Source organism: Cervus canadensis, chromosome 17 (assembly GCF_019320065.1).
Source record: "Cervus canadensis isolate Bull #8, Minnesota chromosome 17, ASM1932006v1, whole genome shotgun sequence".
In the NCBI taxonomy this organism is placed as follows: domain Eukaryota; kingdom Metazoa; phylum Chordata; class Mammalia; order Artiodactyla; family Cervidae; genus Cervus; species Cervus canadensis.
The window spans coordinates 41,060,902-41,075,161 of record NC_057402.1 but is presented as its reverse complement, the minus strand read 5'-3'; the positions used below and the strand labels follow the sequence as shown (position 1 = coordinate 41,075,161).

Here is a 14,260-nt window from a genome sequence, read left to right as displayed (position 1 = left end):
TTTAAGATGAGCACAAAGATGATCATATTTGAGGGCAGCTGGCTTAGCAAGAGAAGAACACTGGTCATGGATTCAAAAGACGTGAATTTGCAGTTTCTCTCTGCTGTTGACCTGCTTTGTGAGCCAGGAGAATTCAGTTCAATACAGGAGTCCTTCCCCTTCTGCTGTCAGTAGCTCCAGGCAGAGCCAACTAAACCAAAATAACTTACCCATGGGTGCATGCTCAGTCATGTCCAACTCTTCTGAGACCCCAGGGACTGTAGCCCTCCAGGCTCCTCTGTCCATGGGATGCTCCTCTATTAATGGCAAGAATACTGTAGTAGGATGCCATTTCCTATGCCAGAGAATCTTCCCTGCCCAGGGATCTGACCCAAGTCTCTTGTGTATCCTGCATTGGCAGGCAGGTTCTTTACCACTAGCACCATCTGGGAAGCCCTGACTTACCTGAATGGTCCACAATTTAGAGATGGTTTGTACCGGACAATAGCAAAAATGGTTGGCAGCATGCATAGAAAGAGCATAAACAGGAGCATTGCCAAGTAGAAATTGTTGGATCTGCAAAGAAAACAAGTGCCAGGTGTTGAGTTCATTCCCTGGCCAGCTGCCACTGATGCATATGTATCACCCCACTTCTCCTTCCCCCCAAAACACCAACACAGAAACTGTAGCCCTAATTCTCTGCAAACAGAAAAATATCCTCCTCCATTACTGCTAAGGAAAGGGTCTGTCACAGGGTCACAGGCAACTTAGCAAACTAGAAATGGATACTCCAAGGAAATTAATGATCACCCAGCCCAACCTGCTCATCTACTAAACACTTGCTGAGCATCTGTCCACCTCAAACCAAGGGAGGGATGACCCCATGGCCTTCACATAGTAAACCTAATTCATGGAAAAAATCTTAGAACCTTTATCCCACCCACCTGAGTCCTTAAGTAGTAATTCCCTCTCCAGTTGCCAGCCTTGAGCTTGTCCCCTATGTCTGAGGATGGTGTGACTCCTTCATTGTGGTTCTTAACTCTCTCACTTGGTTGTGTCTCTCAGCCTTTTATCTGATCTGCTCCTGGCTGCTCAGGGTGAAAAATAGTCTCTGCCTGATTAAGCCCTGGGCCCTGGGCTCTAAGTTAGTATCTGAAGGCTCGGCCACTCAGGCTTCCCCTGAGGACAGTGCAGGTCTGTTTGGTGTTTTTAGGACTGTAAACAGCCCTGAAAAGAGAATGAATGATCTGTTCACCTACAGATTCTCAGACAGCATGTTCTCTTTAATGAAATAGACTGATTAGAAGAGTAAAGAAAATATCGGGCCACTTAGAACATAGTAGGTAGGTGAGTGTTAATCTGTGAAGCCTTTCTCTATTTATGTATACACATTCTTTATGCATGCATGCTAAGTTGCTTCAATCGTTGAGACTCTGTGCAACCCTATGGACCGTAGCCCACCAGGCTCCTCTGTCTATGGGATTTCTCAGGCAAGAATACTGGAGTGGGTTGCAGTGCCCTACTCCAGGGGATCTTCCCAACCCAAGGATCGAGCCTGTGTCTCTTATGTCTCCTGCATTGGCTGGCAGGTTCTTTACCACTAGCACCATGCAGGAAGCCCACACATTTTATATAAAATATATATATACATATAAATATGTATATATATATATATATAGGAGCTGAGAAAGCTCAGATGGTAAAGAATCTGTCTTCAATGCAGAAGACCTGGGTTCAATCTGAGTTGGGAAGATGCCCTGGAGAAGGGAATGGCAACCCACTCCAGTATTCTTGCCTGGAGAATTCCATGGACAGAGCCGCCTGGTGGGCTACAGTCCATGGGGAGTCGGCCATGACTGAGTGACTGACACTAGATGATGATTAAACTTCAGGAAAAAGTTGTAAAGGAAGTGTCATAAGCTTGAAGAAGAGTCGTGATTCCTTCCAAGGTCGGGGTGGAGGGGAGCAGTGGGCATTGGCAATGGCTTCAGGGAGGAAATGCAAATGGACAGTGAACAAGATTTTGACAGGCAGAGCGCTGGGGAGACCCCCCCTGGATAAGGTGAGTGTGGTTGATGTAAGTTCTCTCCACTCACTGACCTGGAGGCCCGGAAGACTTGCTGGTGCGGCGCATTGCAGGTCAGCACAGCCCAGCTGCGCAGGTACATGAGCCCAATGAGCTTGAGGACGTTGAAGGCAGGGAGACATGGGGAGAAGAAGGCTCCCATCCTGAAACCACAAGGGGAGCCCAGTTAGCTACTGTTCTCCTCGGGTCTGCCTTGGTTCTGAGAGTTCGAGATGTGTACTCTGTGCTTAAATAACTGAGGAAGCCCCTGGAGATCTGAGATCCAAAACCTCCACTTTCTGGAAGCAAGACTAGTCACTTCTGCAGATGAGCTGAGAGCCTATTTTAAAATAGCCTCTTAAGAAAAACCAGAAAGGACTTCTCTGGGGGTCCAGTGGTTAAGACTGCAAGCTCCCAATGTAGAGGTTCCATCCCTGGTTGAGGAACTAAGATCCCACATGCTGCACAGCATGGCCTAAAAGAAATTCTCTTGACACAGGAATGCTGAGTGTCTTTTCACAGTTAGCAAAGGGAAGACCCTCTTCTGGTCAAGATGCAAACAGTGGATAACCCTACGGTTCTGAGTAGGCTCTAGATTTTGCCTGTCTATGGTGAGGGCTGGGGCTTCCCTGGTGTCTCCTGCCTGCAATGCAGGAGATGCAGGATATGTAGGTTCAATCCCTGGGTCAGGAAGATCCCCTGGAGGAGGGCATGGCCACCCACTCCAGTATTCTTGCCTGGAGAATCCCATGGACGGAGGAGCCTGGTGGGCTACATGGAGTCACAAAGAGTTGGACACAACTGAAGTGGCTAAGCATCTAAGCATCCATGGTGAGGGCTACATTAATCAGTTGTTGACTTTCAGTTTCCATCAACGTATGTGCAGCACAGCTACTTTTGTTGCACCTTGGGCTGAGCATCCTCACACGTTTTGGCCCATTTAACCTTCTGCAATCATAGAGGAGGAGTAGGGACTTCTCTGGTGATCCAGTGGTTAAGAATCTGCCTTCCACTGTAGGGGACACAAGTTCAATCCCTAGTTGGGAAACTAAGATCCCACATGCTAAGCGACAACTAATCCCTCATGCTACAACTAAGACCCGGTGAGAGAAGACCACACACAGCAATGAAGACCCAACACAGTCAGAAATAAAAGTAAATAAACATATTAATATAAAAATAAAATAAAAGGAGGGGTTAGTATCCAAAGTTGGGTCTGGGAAAATTAGGTGATTTGCTCAAAGACTAATAATAAAAGGGTGACCTACATCAACCAAATTGAGTGCTTTTGGGAATGACAGGCCTGGGATAAAATGCCAGGGAAACAGAGATACAATTACCCTGCAAATAAGTGCCAAATAGGGAAAGAAATCCAGATCTTCTGACTGAAGGCTAATCTGCTTGGACTAGATGCTCATTCAATACAACACTTGTCAAATTTGGATTTAGCAGCAGGAAGATAAATATAGATACAAGGATAGGTTTGATAAGTAAAACTCTTTAAAAAAAGCTTTTGGTTTCTCACATCAGGCAAAAAGATCACTGTCCATGTGATGTTAGGCAAGACACTTAGCTTCTCTTTTCTTCAGTTTCTTCATATTTAAAATGGAGAAGAAAATGCTAATTACCTCGTAGGGTCTCTATAAGGATTTAACCAATTATTACAGGTAAAAAGAAAAAGTGCCCGATATCTAGCAAATGTTAAATAAATGTTATGTATTATTTTAATACTATATTTATGAAAATATTTTTCAAAATAAGTGGACTATAAGAACACAGAATTAATTTTTTTTTCTTGAAATGAGAACTTTAAAAAAAAAATTTGTTTGGCTGCACCGGGTCTTAGTTGTGACACTCGGGATCTAGTTCTCTGACCAGAGATTGAGCCCGGGACCCCTGCATTGGGAGCTTGGAGTCTTAGCTCCCAGACCATCAGGGAAGTCCCAAGAACACAGAATTTGAATAAAGGAGTATCACTTGATTCTCCATTTCTCCTGCATTTTACTGTATGATGATGAAGAGACTGTGTCTTGTGAATGTATGGAACATTCAGGCACTTCTTCCTTTTCTTTGTTTGCTTGTATTTTAACAGAGAGCACTTTAGGGGGTCCAGGAGGGAAAGCCAGAAGTGGAAGAATGATTAGGGAGCTCTCCACCATGCCCCCAGGGACACACCTGTCCATAAGGATCAGATGATTCCCTTCCAGCCTTTAGCATCTTTATGAACATGATTGCCATGGCTGGGAGTTAACCTGGGTAAACAGCCTTCCCCTAGGATGGGTCTGTCTATCCGGTAGATGGATGGTCATGCACCTGGGCTTAGTGAAAAGATGAAATGAGAGGACTTCCCTAGTGGCACAGTGGGTAAGAATCTACCTGTCAATGCAGGGGACACAGGTTCAGTCCGGCAAGGTCCTGTGTCGCTGTTCGATCCGGGAAGATCCCATATGCCTTGGAGTAACTAAGCCCATGCACTGCAACTACTGAATCTGTGCTTAAAACCCATGCTCCTCAACAAGAGAAGCCACCACAATGAGAAGCCCATGTACTGCAATAAAGAGTAGCCCCACTCACTGCAACTAGAGAAAGGCTGCACAAAGCAACCAAGACCCAGTACAGCCAATAAATAAATAAATATTCTCAAAAAAAAAATGAAAGGAGAGTGGGGAGCTGAGGGCAGGCTCCCCGCTGGGACACAGTTACTGAAGGAAATCCTCCTGAGGGGTCAGCAGCCGCTCCTCCTAGCCTCCCCCTGCCATCAGCCCCACCTTCCCCAACAGTTTATTCTACTGGTTCTTGGTTCTTGTGCAGTTTTGTTTGCTTATTTGTTTTGCAGGAACTGATAGTGGTCTAAAAATGGACTATTTCCTTCATCATTCCTTTCCACAAAATGCTTCAAAAACCATTACTGAAATGACTATTCATATGAAATCCTTCAATCACAAACTGTTTATGTCCTTTACTAATTCTTATGACTGTTTACTATGGTCACACCCCATCCAGTCGAAGTAAATAAAAATCTCACCCCAGATTGGATATGAGCACAGGCAGGAAGAAGAAGCTTTGATACATACCAAATCATTCCTTGGTTGTAGACTAAATGTAACACGTTCTCTGCAATTTTGAATTCCCCGTATTCCGGCTACAAGGGAAAATGAACTTCTGCATTAAAAAACATTCCAAAGTTCTTTGTGTAAACTGGTTCATTATCATGACATGCATAGAATTCTTTGCTCCCATTGTCTGTGTGGCCATCCCAGAAATAGTGAATGGGAAAAAAAACGAAATGGAAACTTAGTTTTGTACATTCTTTCTCTCGTCCCTCACGTGTTTTCTCTTAGCCATGTCAGTTTCCTAGCCTGGCCATCAGGAAAGGGTGGATCCAGCAGCATCTTACTTACAAACTTGCTTTCCAGGTCCCAGCACCAGTAGTCACTTAAGTACCGAACGAAAAGTCCTCGGAAGAAGTCTATGAGCAGAATGCTGGCCACGGTGAAGAGCATGTCGATGATGGACAGCTTCAGCATCTCCTGAAACACAAGGCATCCTTGTGTGCCACCATGCCCAGACCTTCCCATGGCCACTTTCTCGTCAGGATCCTCCCATCTCTGTTCATTTCCATGACTTGAGCCACTGGGCCCCCTCCAGTGGTGACTCCATTTTTGGCACACGGGCACTCAATAAATATTTGTTCATCTGGGGACTTCCCTGGTGGTCCAGTGGTATAGACTTCACCTTCCAATGTAGGGAGGCCAGGTTCGATCCTTGGTTGGGGAGCTAAGATCCCATATGTCTCGGGGCCAAAAAACCAAAACGTAGATCAGAACCAATATTGTAAAACATAAATTCAATAAAGACTAAAAAATTGTGCATGTGCGTGTTCAGTCATGTCCGACTCTTTATGACTCCATGAACTGTAGCCTGCTAGGCTCTTCTGTCCATGGAATTTTCTAGGCAGGAATACTGGAGTGGGTTGCCATCTCCTTCTCCAGGGGATTTTCTCAACCCAGGGATGGAACCTGTGTTTCCTGCCTTGACAGGCTGATTCTTTACCACTGGGCCACCTGGGAAGCCCCAAAGTGGGAAGACTAAAAAATGGTTCACATCAAAAAACTCTTTAAAAAAATTTGTTCGTTTGAATTTTTATATTTGAGGCCAGCATTACACCAAACCAGGAAAAAAAAAACCAACCTATGATTGGGAGCCATTTAGTAGGAGACCACTTGAGGCATGATTATGGGATAATACCTAGGGAGGGAGATTCTCTGTATAAGACAATAGAGCAAATGTGAAAAGCAGATGGGTTCAGAGCACAGTTTAGAGCAGATGCCTGCATTTGGGGCATCACTCTGCTTTTACTATCCGTGTGCGTGTGTGTATACTCAGTCATGTTCGACTCTTTGTGACCCCATGGACTATAGCCCACCAGGTTCCTCTGTCCACGGGATTTTCTGGGCAAGAATACTGAAGTGAGTCACCATTTCCTCCTACAGGGGATCTTCCTGATCCAGGGATCAAACCCACGTCTCCTGTGTCTCCTGCATTGTAGGAGGATTCTTTACCACTAAGCCATCAAGGAAGCCTCTTAACTATCTGTCATGTGGGTTAATTACTTAACCTCTTGTGCTTCAATTTCCTCATCTCTGGTTCTAAGGATGATAACAATAAAATTCTAGACTAAGCACTGACAACAGGGTCAAGCACATGGTTAATACTGCAGGAGTCTTTACACTGATTATTATTATTTGTTTTGAGACCTGGGCAATCTTAAACCCCCAATTAACTTATTTTCCTTTTCTATAGAAGAAGCATAATTGACTCAAAAGGGTTTTATAAAGGACAGCAACCAAAATAAATAAATAAATAAATTAAGGACAGCAACCTACCTGTCCAACGTAGGTCTCCCAGCATTGGTCTTGTGGACTCCGGGTGGAGACTGTGGTCTTGTTGGCTCCTGAGAGAGGTGAGATGTAAGTTGGAATGTTGGCCTCTTCCAAGGCCCATGTGCCGTTTCTCCTGAGCCCTATTCCAGGCCCAAGTGTGGACCATCTCTCTTCTGCAGGGGCTGCCCTGGTGGCAAAGGTAGAATCTATCCAGTGACTTGTGCTATTTTGGGGAGTGGCTTCCTGCAGACAGAGAGAAGGAAGAAAAGAGGTTGCTCAGTTACAGTTAGTTCCCAACATGTGAACAAGTTCAGTTCTGAGATCGCATTCATAAATCCAACAAAGTCAGCCTAGGTATCCAACAAACACAATCTGCTGTATAGTACTGTACGGTCATAGGTTTATAATACTTTTCACACAAATAATACATTAAAAAAGACCCCAAAAATAAAGAAAACATTTTTATTCTAACAGTACAGGACCTTGAAAAGTACAGTAGTACAGTTACAATTTAGCTAGCACACAGGAGCACGTTCACATCTTCGAAAGTACACAACTTGAAGGTTCATATGTAGGGGACTTACTGTATTTGTAAATAACAATCTATCATGAACACCAAGGGTATCATTGCAATGCTTTGAAATAATCTCTTTCTATATCTCTGTTTCTGTCTCCATCTCTCTATCTCTCTCACTCTCCCACTCTCTCTAGCTTGGTTGATAACCACTTGACTAGGAAGGGTCCAAGAATGAACATTGTAATGAATAGTGTTTATTGGTCATTAGTAAGTGTCAGAGGCTGTCCTAAGTTATGGCCTGTTCTATTTCTCATTCTCACGAGAGTGTCAGGTAAGAATAATTATTCCATGTGATAGATGAGATGTGATAGATAAGATAGATGTGATAGATGAGGTGAGTGCTCCGTACTAGGAATGGATGTTATAGATGTGATAGATGAGATGAAGCTCAGCTAAATGAAGTAAGATGCTAGTAGGTGGCAGGTGGGGACCCGGTCTTTGCAACACCGAAGCCCTGATGCAGAAACATTACTCCCCGTGGCCTCCGCTGTCTTACAAGCTGCAAGATTTGATGTTAGTCAGGTATGGCTTATATAAACAACCCTAAGAAACCTCCTCTTCCCTGCCTCACCTCCCCCTACCCTTTGGGATATTCTCACAGGTGGATCAGGTTTAACATGAACTCCAAACCTATCCTAGGCTGGGAGTGGATCCCCTGGTGGGTACTGGGAGGGGGGCTGCTCTGAACTGTTCTCCATAAGATGTTTATGTTCTCCTGATTTTCTGAGTGGGTCACATGGCCTACAGTTCTTCCAGGATCATTTACCAGAGCTGTTGATGGCTTTTCCTGGTGGAATTCCAGGAAAAGAGAGTCAGGAAACCCAGATTCTCATTCTAGCACTTATCAGTGACTAGCCATCAATTCTGGCCTCAGTCTCTCTATCTTGGGACTAATTTTCCCATTCTTATGTTGAGAAGACCACAACTGAATTGAATTTCCAACATGAAGAATGGAGTGCAAGTATAAGCAGTAATGCTGACAATACTGACGATTGCCCTGTATGTGTATGTATATGTGTGTGTGTGTGTGCATGTGTATATGTATATATATATATATATAAATATATATGTTTGTTTATGTGTATATGTGTGCATGTGTATATGTGTGTCTCTGTGTGTACTGTGTATATATGTGTACATCTGTTTGTGTGTATGTATTCGCATGTATGTATATTGGCATATGTGCTGCATGCTAAGTCACTTCAGTCATGTATGACTCTTTGCAACCCCATGGACTGTAGCCCACCAGGATCCTCTGTCCACGGAATTCTCCAGGCAAGAATACTGGAGTGGGTTGCCATTTCCTCCTCCAAGGGATCTTCACGACCCAGGGATTCACCTGCACCTCTTTCGTCTGTTGCATTGGCAGGCAGGTTCTTTACCACTGGCACCACCTAGGAAGCCCAATGTGTGTGTATGTGTGTGTGTGTGTGTGTGTGTATGCATATATATGCATGTGTTTATGTGCATGCATATGTGTGCGCACATATGTGTATGTGTGTGTATGTATGCACGTGTGTGTTCACACATATATGTGTATGGGTAAGTGTATGCATGTGTGTGTGCATGTGCATACATGTGTGTAAATGTTTGTGTGTGTGTATATGTATATGTGAACATGTGCCTGTGTGTGGTATGGGGAGGCAGTGGGCAGTTGGGCAAGTTCTCAGGGCAGAGCACTCACCTCAATGCTCATGCTGTTAACTTTGTCCAGGAGGGTGATGATCAGACTGTAGAGGTTCCCCAGATAGAGTACGAGGACCCTGAAAGCCACAAACCCACCTTGAATGAGCAGACCACCACACAAAACCCTTGCTTCTGTCTGATCCATGCTTCTACCATGATTCTGGAGTGACTATCATGCTTAGGCTAAGACAGTGGTTGGTTGTCACCCTTGGTTTCCTTCAGAATCAGACTGTGTAAAAAAAAAAATGGTAGCCTGAACTCATGAGGGGCAAGTCTATCGATGCCTCTGTTTCTCTAGTTTTGAACAAGAACAATGAGGCCAATCTGTATACTAAGAATGCAATCATAGTATTGCTTCTCCCTGGTGTCTACCTGTGAGGGAGCTGCTGAGGAATGCTCTTCTCTCTCCTGGGTCGACAGAGGAGGTGCTGAGCGCAGCATAGAGGCAAGGGTTTGAGCCCGGGGGCTGGGACCACCCCTCCCCCCAGAGCCACCCTGGATGAGGGGTTTCCACATGCCATCCCCTGATCTTTCAAGTGTTGTTTTTCTATCTTTGAAATGACAGTTGGACTTCCGTTGGACTTCAAGGCTGGCAAATAACAGCCTTTTAGCCAAATCCTACCCTCTTCTATTTCTGGAAATAAAACTGCAAGAAACACGGCCACACCCCATAGATGCTGTATGGTCCATGGTCACTTCCCTACTATGACCTCAGAATTGAGCCTTCATAGGCCTTCATAGTCTCTCTTCAGAGATTTCATAGAGCAGCACAATCAAAAAGAGGTACTTGGTCCTTTACAGAAAATATTTGCCGACTCCTGAAAGAGAGTCATTCTTCACAAAGTGATCTGGGGGAAATTTGTTCTGTAGAACATGATCCAGTGTTACAAGAGGAAATACAATACAATCAAAGCACTGGAGGCCCCAGAGGGTTAGGAGACAAGTAAGCCATGTTCTAATATCCCTGCCCTCTGCAACCATCACCCTAACAGAACCTCCCCTAAAGCTGCATGTCTACTGACAAAGAGGCTGCTCCAGGGAGGAGACGGAGATTTTTCAGTAAGACAGTGTTGAAGCCAATGCTAGCAATGAAATGTGGTTTCATGAGGCCAGCCCCTCTGATCTCCCCTGTCCTCAGACTGCTGTGGCTCACATCTGCATCTACCACCTGCTGAACACCCACTGACCATCCTGACACAGCCCCCATGCTCCCTGACTTACCCACAAGAACCTCTATGGGTCTGTGCTTTGGGGAATTATGAGTAAAGCATTATGTTCATCTCACATCTGGAAAGACAGCAAGAGTCTCTCACCTCTTGTGGTCAATCCAACCGAGGGACTCCAAGTGTGGGCAAAACAGGGCAGCCTTTCCTTCATCTTCTGGTCCTTTCTCTCGCATCTGCTTTTTCTGCCTGTTTCCCCCTCTTCTCATCCTCTCCATCCCTCCCTCCTTCCTCCTCTTTTCTCATCACCACCCTTTCATCTGCCTCTTCCATTCAGTCCTCCTGGTCCTTCCTCCCCAGCCCCCTCCTCTCTCCCTACCTCCTCTTCCCCCTCCTTCCCATTGTTCAACCTCGGTAGCTAAGACACTCCGTAGGGCTAGTCCTGTGCTAAGGTTGGCAGGGTGGGGCAAAGCAAGCCCTGGCTCCTGAGAGACTGAGTTCCCACAGTGGGTGGCCAGACAGTGGACCCATAAGGAAACCTCCCAGCACAGTGGCCGTACCTTGCCAGCTGGAAGCGCAGTGTGGTTCGTGGGTGGTACATCTCCAAGGCGGCGATAAGGTCGAAGGCCGATGGTGCCAGCATGGTGACGAGGGAGACCACCACACTCACCTACAAGAGAATGCATGCCCCACCAAGCTCCTCCAAGGGCCCCCCACCCCTGAATCTCAGGCTTCATCACCTGACAGTTGATCTCATAGCCTAATGTTTGTTAGGGGAGAAGGGTATTCAGAGAATCCTGCAGTTCTTACATGGAAAACCTCCCCCAGATCTTAGCTAATAGCTGTTTGACAAGGCCACTTTGCCATGGGTTTATTCTTTGCAGTAGTGGCGGTGGTAGTTTAGTCACTAAGTCATGTTCAACTCTTTGCAACCCCATGGACTCCAGTCCACCAGGCTCCTCTGTCCATGAGATTCTTCAGGCAAGAATACTGGAGTGGGTTGCCATTTCCTTCTCCAGGGGATCTTCCCAAGCCAGGGATCCGATCCATGTCTCCTGCATTGCAGGCAGATTCTTTACCAACTGAGCCCCCAGGGAAGCCCTATTCTTTCTAGGAACCTTCCTTAAACTGAAGACTCTCATACATGCCATTTGGGATTTACTGGTGTTTTGGCCACCTTCTTCAATTACCATCTTATTCTATGTATACTCTCCTTACCGTGGATGGAAGAAGAAAATAAGTGTAGCTGTTAAGAACAGAAAAGGAAAGTCTGAGAGGTAATAAAATTCTTTCTGCACATGCAAGATTATCTAGAGCATTACTTTTGAATGACTCTTGTTTCTCTGTATTTATGGCAAGTGAAAGCAGAGGCTTAGCTGGTACATGAGAGGTGTGAGCTAAAGAAGAAATAATTTCTGAATTTATCTTTCAAAAATTTATCTACCTATCCACACACAAGCACATATTTCTATAACCCACTTAGTTGACATAAAATACAGAGGTATGAGAAGAGACTCTATAATGCAGTCTCAGATTCTGGAAAATTATTGTACGTTGGGGATGAATATATTGCCTGCACACTTTGTTTTTAATCATTTTCATAGAAGTGGTCTGAGAGATGGCATTTGTGCTACTTCTGCCATTCAAATATTTACAGGTAAATCAAACCAAACTTTCAGGACCAGAGTCTTATAATAATTAGTAAGAATTATAAAACTGTTTATAACCTTCCTCTTGGTAATCTTCTATTCGTGGGAACAGTCACATAAATGGAGGGGAAAGGACCTTTACAAAAATGAACCATTGGTGTGAGGCTATTTGGGGAAGCATTATTGTGACTTAGAAATACAGAGGGACTTCCCTGGTGGTCCAGTAGTTAAGAATCCACCTTCCAGTGCAGGGGATGCAGGTTCGATCCCTGGTCAGGGAACTAAGATCCCACATGCCTCGGGGCAATTAAACCTATATACTGCAACAAGAGAAGCCTTCACACTGCAGCAAAGACCCAGCACAGGCAAAATATAAAAATACGGAAACCGCCTAAATGTTCAACAATCCCCATGTGGTCAACTTCGACACATGCAATGGAAGACAATGCAATTGCTAATTCAAATCCTGGTGAAGTCAGTTTCTGGAAACATGCATATAAAGAAACACAAAGCCAAGAAAGCAAAGCACAGTCAGCAGTACAACTCCAAGGGAAAGAATGTACATATCTTGAGGGTGGTTTTGAATCAAAACCTTCCTCATTAAGACTGGGCATACCATTCAGCCAAGCCCAAGTGTTGCCACTCTGGTTCCAAGCCCTTGTGATCCGTGCTCTAGAATAAGAGGACTACAGTTTTTCCATGGAGATACTTCCAGTGAATCCACTTAAGAAACACCACAGAGGGGACTTCCCTGGTGGTCCAGTGGCTAAGACTCTGTACTCCCAGTACAGAGGGCATGGGTTTCATCCCTGGTTGGGGAACTAGATCCCACATGCTACAACTAAAGATCCTGCATGCTGCAACTAAGACTTGGTGCAAATTAATTAATTCATTAAAAATAAAAAATAAGAAACCCAGGAAACAGAGGAGGGTCTGCCACTGTGTGTGGGTACCTCGTTCTTCTCCCAGAGTGTCAGCTCCTTCTTGGACTGCGCCAGCTTCTGGGACCGGTCCACCACGAAGTAGATGAGATAGATGCTCCCGGCGAGTGAGACAAGCACCAGGATGTTGGCCACAACCCGCAGGCAGATGGTCACTGCCCTGCAGGGAGAGGCAGGTGTGGGGACAGTACGCCAGGCTCCGCACAGGGCATCCAGATGCATATCTTCCTCACATTTTGACAGAATCAGGAGGATTCAGGATTTGTGTGTGGGAGAGAAATGATAACTGGGCTTTCTGCTGATCTGTTTGCTTGTAATAACGAATCACCAAATGAGACATTTTTGAATGGGAATGTGTTCAGGATGGCTGCAGCTTTCACATTTGAGGGAACATCAAAATCACCTGTGAGGTTTGCTCTGTGAGACATGCTAAGAATGTGGAGTCTTGGGTCTCACTCTAAGAGATGTTAATTCTGTCAATCAAGGTGGGCATTGGAGGGATCTACATTTGCAGCACCTTGCAGGTAATCCTCATGTGGGTGGTGCTCTCTGCCCCCTGGGAACATAGATGGAGTCCCATCCTTTCATTTCATAGCTAAGGAAGCAGCAGCCCCGAAGAGTCAAGGGCATTTCGGGGTCATAGAAATAATGACAAATAGAGGGCTAGAATCCATTTTCCAACACCCTATGGAGAGTCCATCTCCCCATAACAACTGCTTCCTCTCAGGCGCTGGTGTTTCCTTAACTCCCCAGGTCTCCAGCATCCCCTGGACAGGCTTTTTCTGCACCGCAGGAACTAACCATGAGCTTAAACCACCAGTGAGGATGGACCTAGAGACTGCCATTCAAAGTGAGGTAAGTCAGACAGAGAAAAACAAACACAGCACAATTATCACTTATATGTGGAATTTAGAAAAATGGTAGAGATGACTTATTTGCAGAGCAGAAAGAGAGACTGATATAGAGAACAAATGCATAGACCCCAAGGGGGTAGGATGAATTGGGAGGTTGGGATCAACATATAAACACTGCTCTGTATACCAGTCAATCCTAACGGAGATCAACCCTGAATATTCATTGGAAGGACTGATGCTGAAGCTAAAGCTCCAATACTTTCGACACCTGATTCAAAGAGCCAAATCACTGAAGAGACCCTGATGCTGGGAAAGATCAAGGGCAGAAGGAGAAGGGGACAACAGAGGATAAGATGGTTAGATAGGATCACCAACTTAACGGACATGAATTTGAGCAAACTCCAGAAGATAGTGAAGGACAGAGGAGCCTGGCGTGCTACAGACCATTGGGTCGCAAAAAGTC

At 45.2% G+C, this 14,260-nt stretch overlaps 1 protein-coding gene across 1 annotated transcript in view; it reads right to left on the bottom strand.

Moving 5' to 3' along the window:
• TMC3 (transmembrane channel like 3) overlaps positions 1 to 14,260 on the bottom strand; it is a 51,007-nt gene that overhangs the window by 13,224 nt on the left and 23,523 nt on the right. Inside the window, exons 10-17 of the mRNA XM_043490106.1 lie at positions 12,956 to 13,103; positions 10,914 to 11,023; positions 9,189 to 9,267; positions 6,931 to 7,170; positions 5,446 to 5,574; positions 5,119 to 5,186; positions 2,080 to 2,208; positions 445 to 555 (exon numbers count right to left, since the gene is read on the bottom strand). Coding sequence (XP_043346041.1) covers positions 445 to 555; positions 2,080 to 2,208; positions 5,119 to 5,186; positions 5,446 to 5,574; positions 6,931 to 7,170; positions 9,189 to 9,267; positions 10,914 to 11,023; positions 12,956 to 13,103 — 1,014 coding nt within the window. The remainder of the gene's footprint in view (positions 1 to 444; positions 556 to 2,079; positions 2,209 to 5,118; positions 5,187 to 5,445; positions 5,575 to 6,930; positions 7,171 to 9,188; positions 9,268 to 10,913; positions 11,024 to 12,955; positions 13,104 to 14,260) is intronic.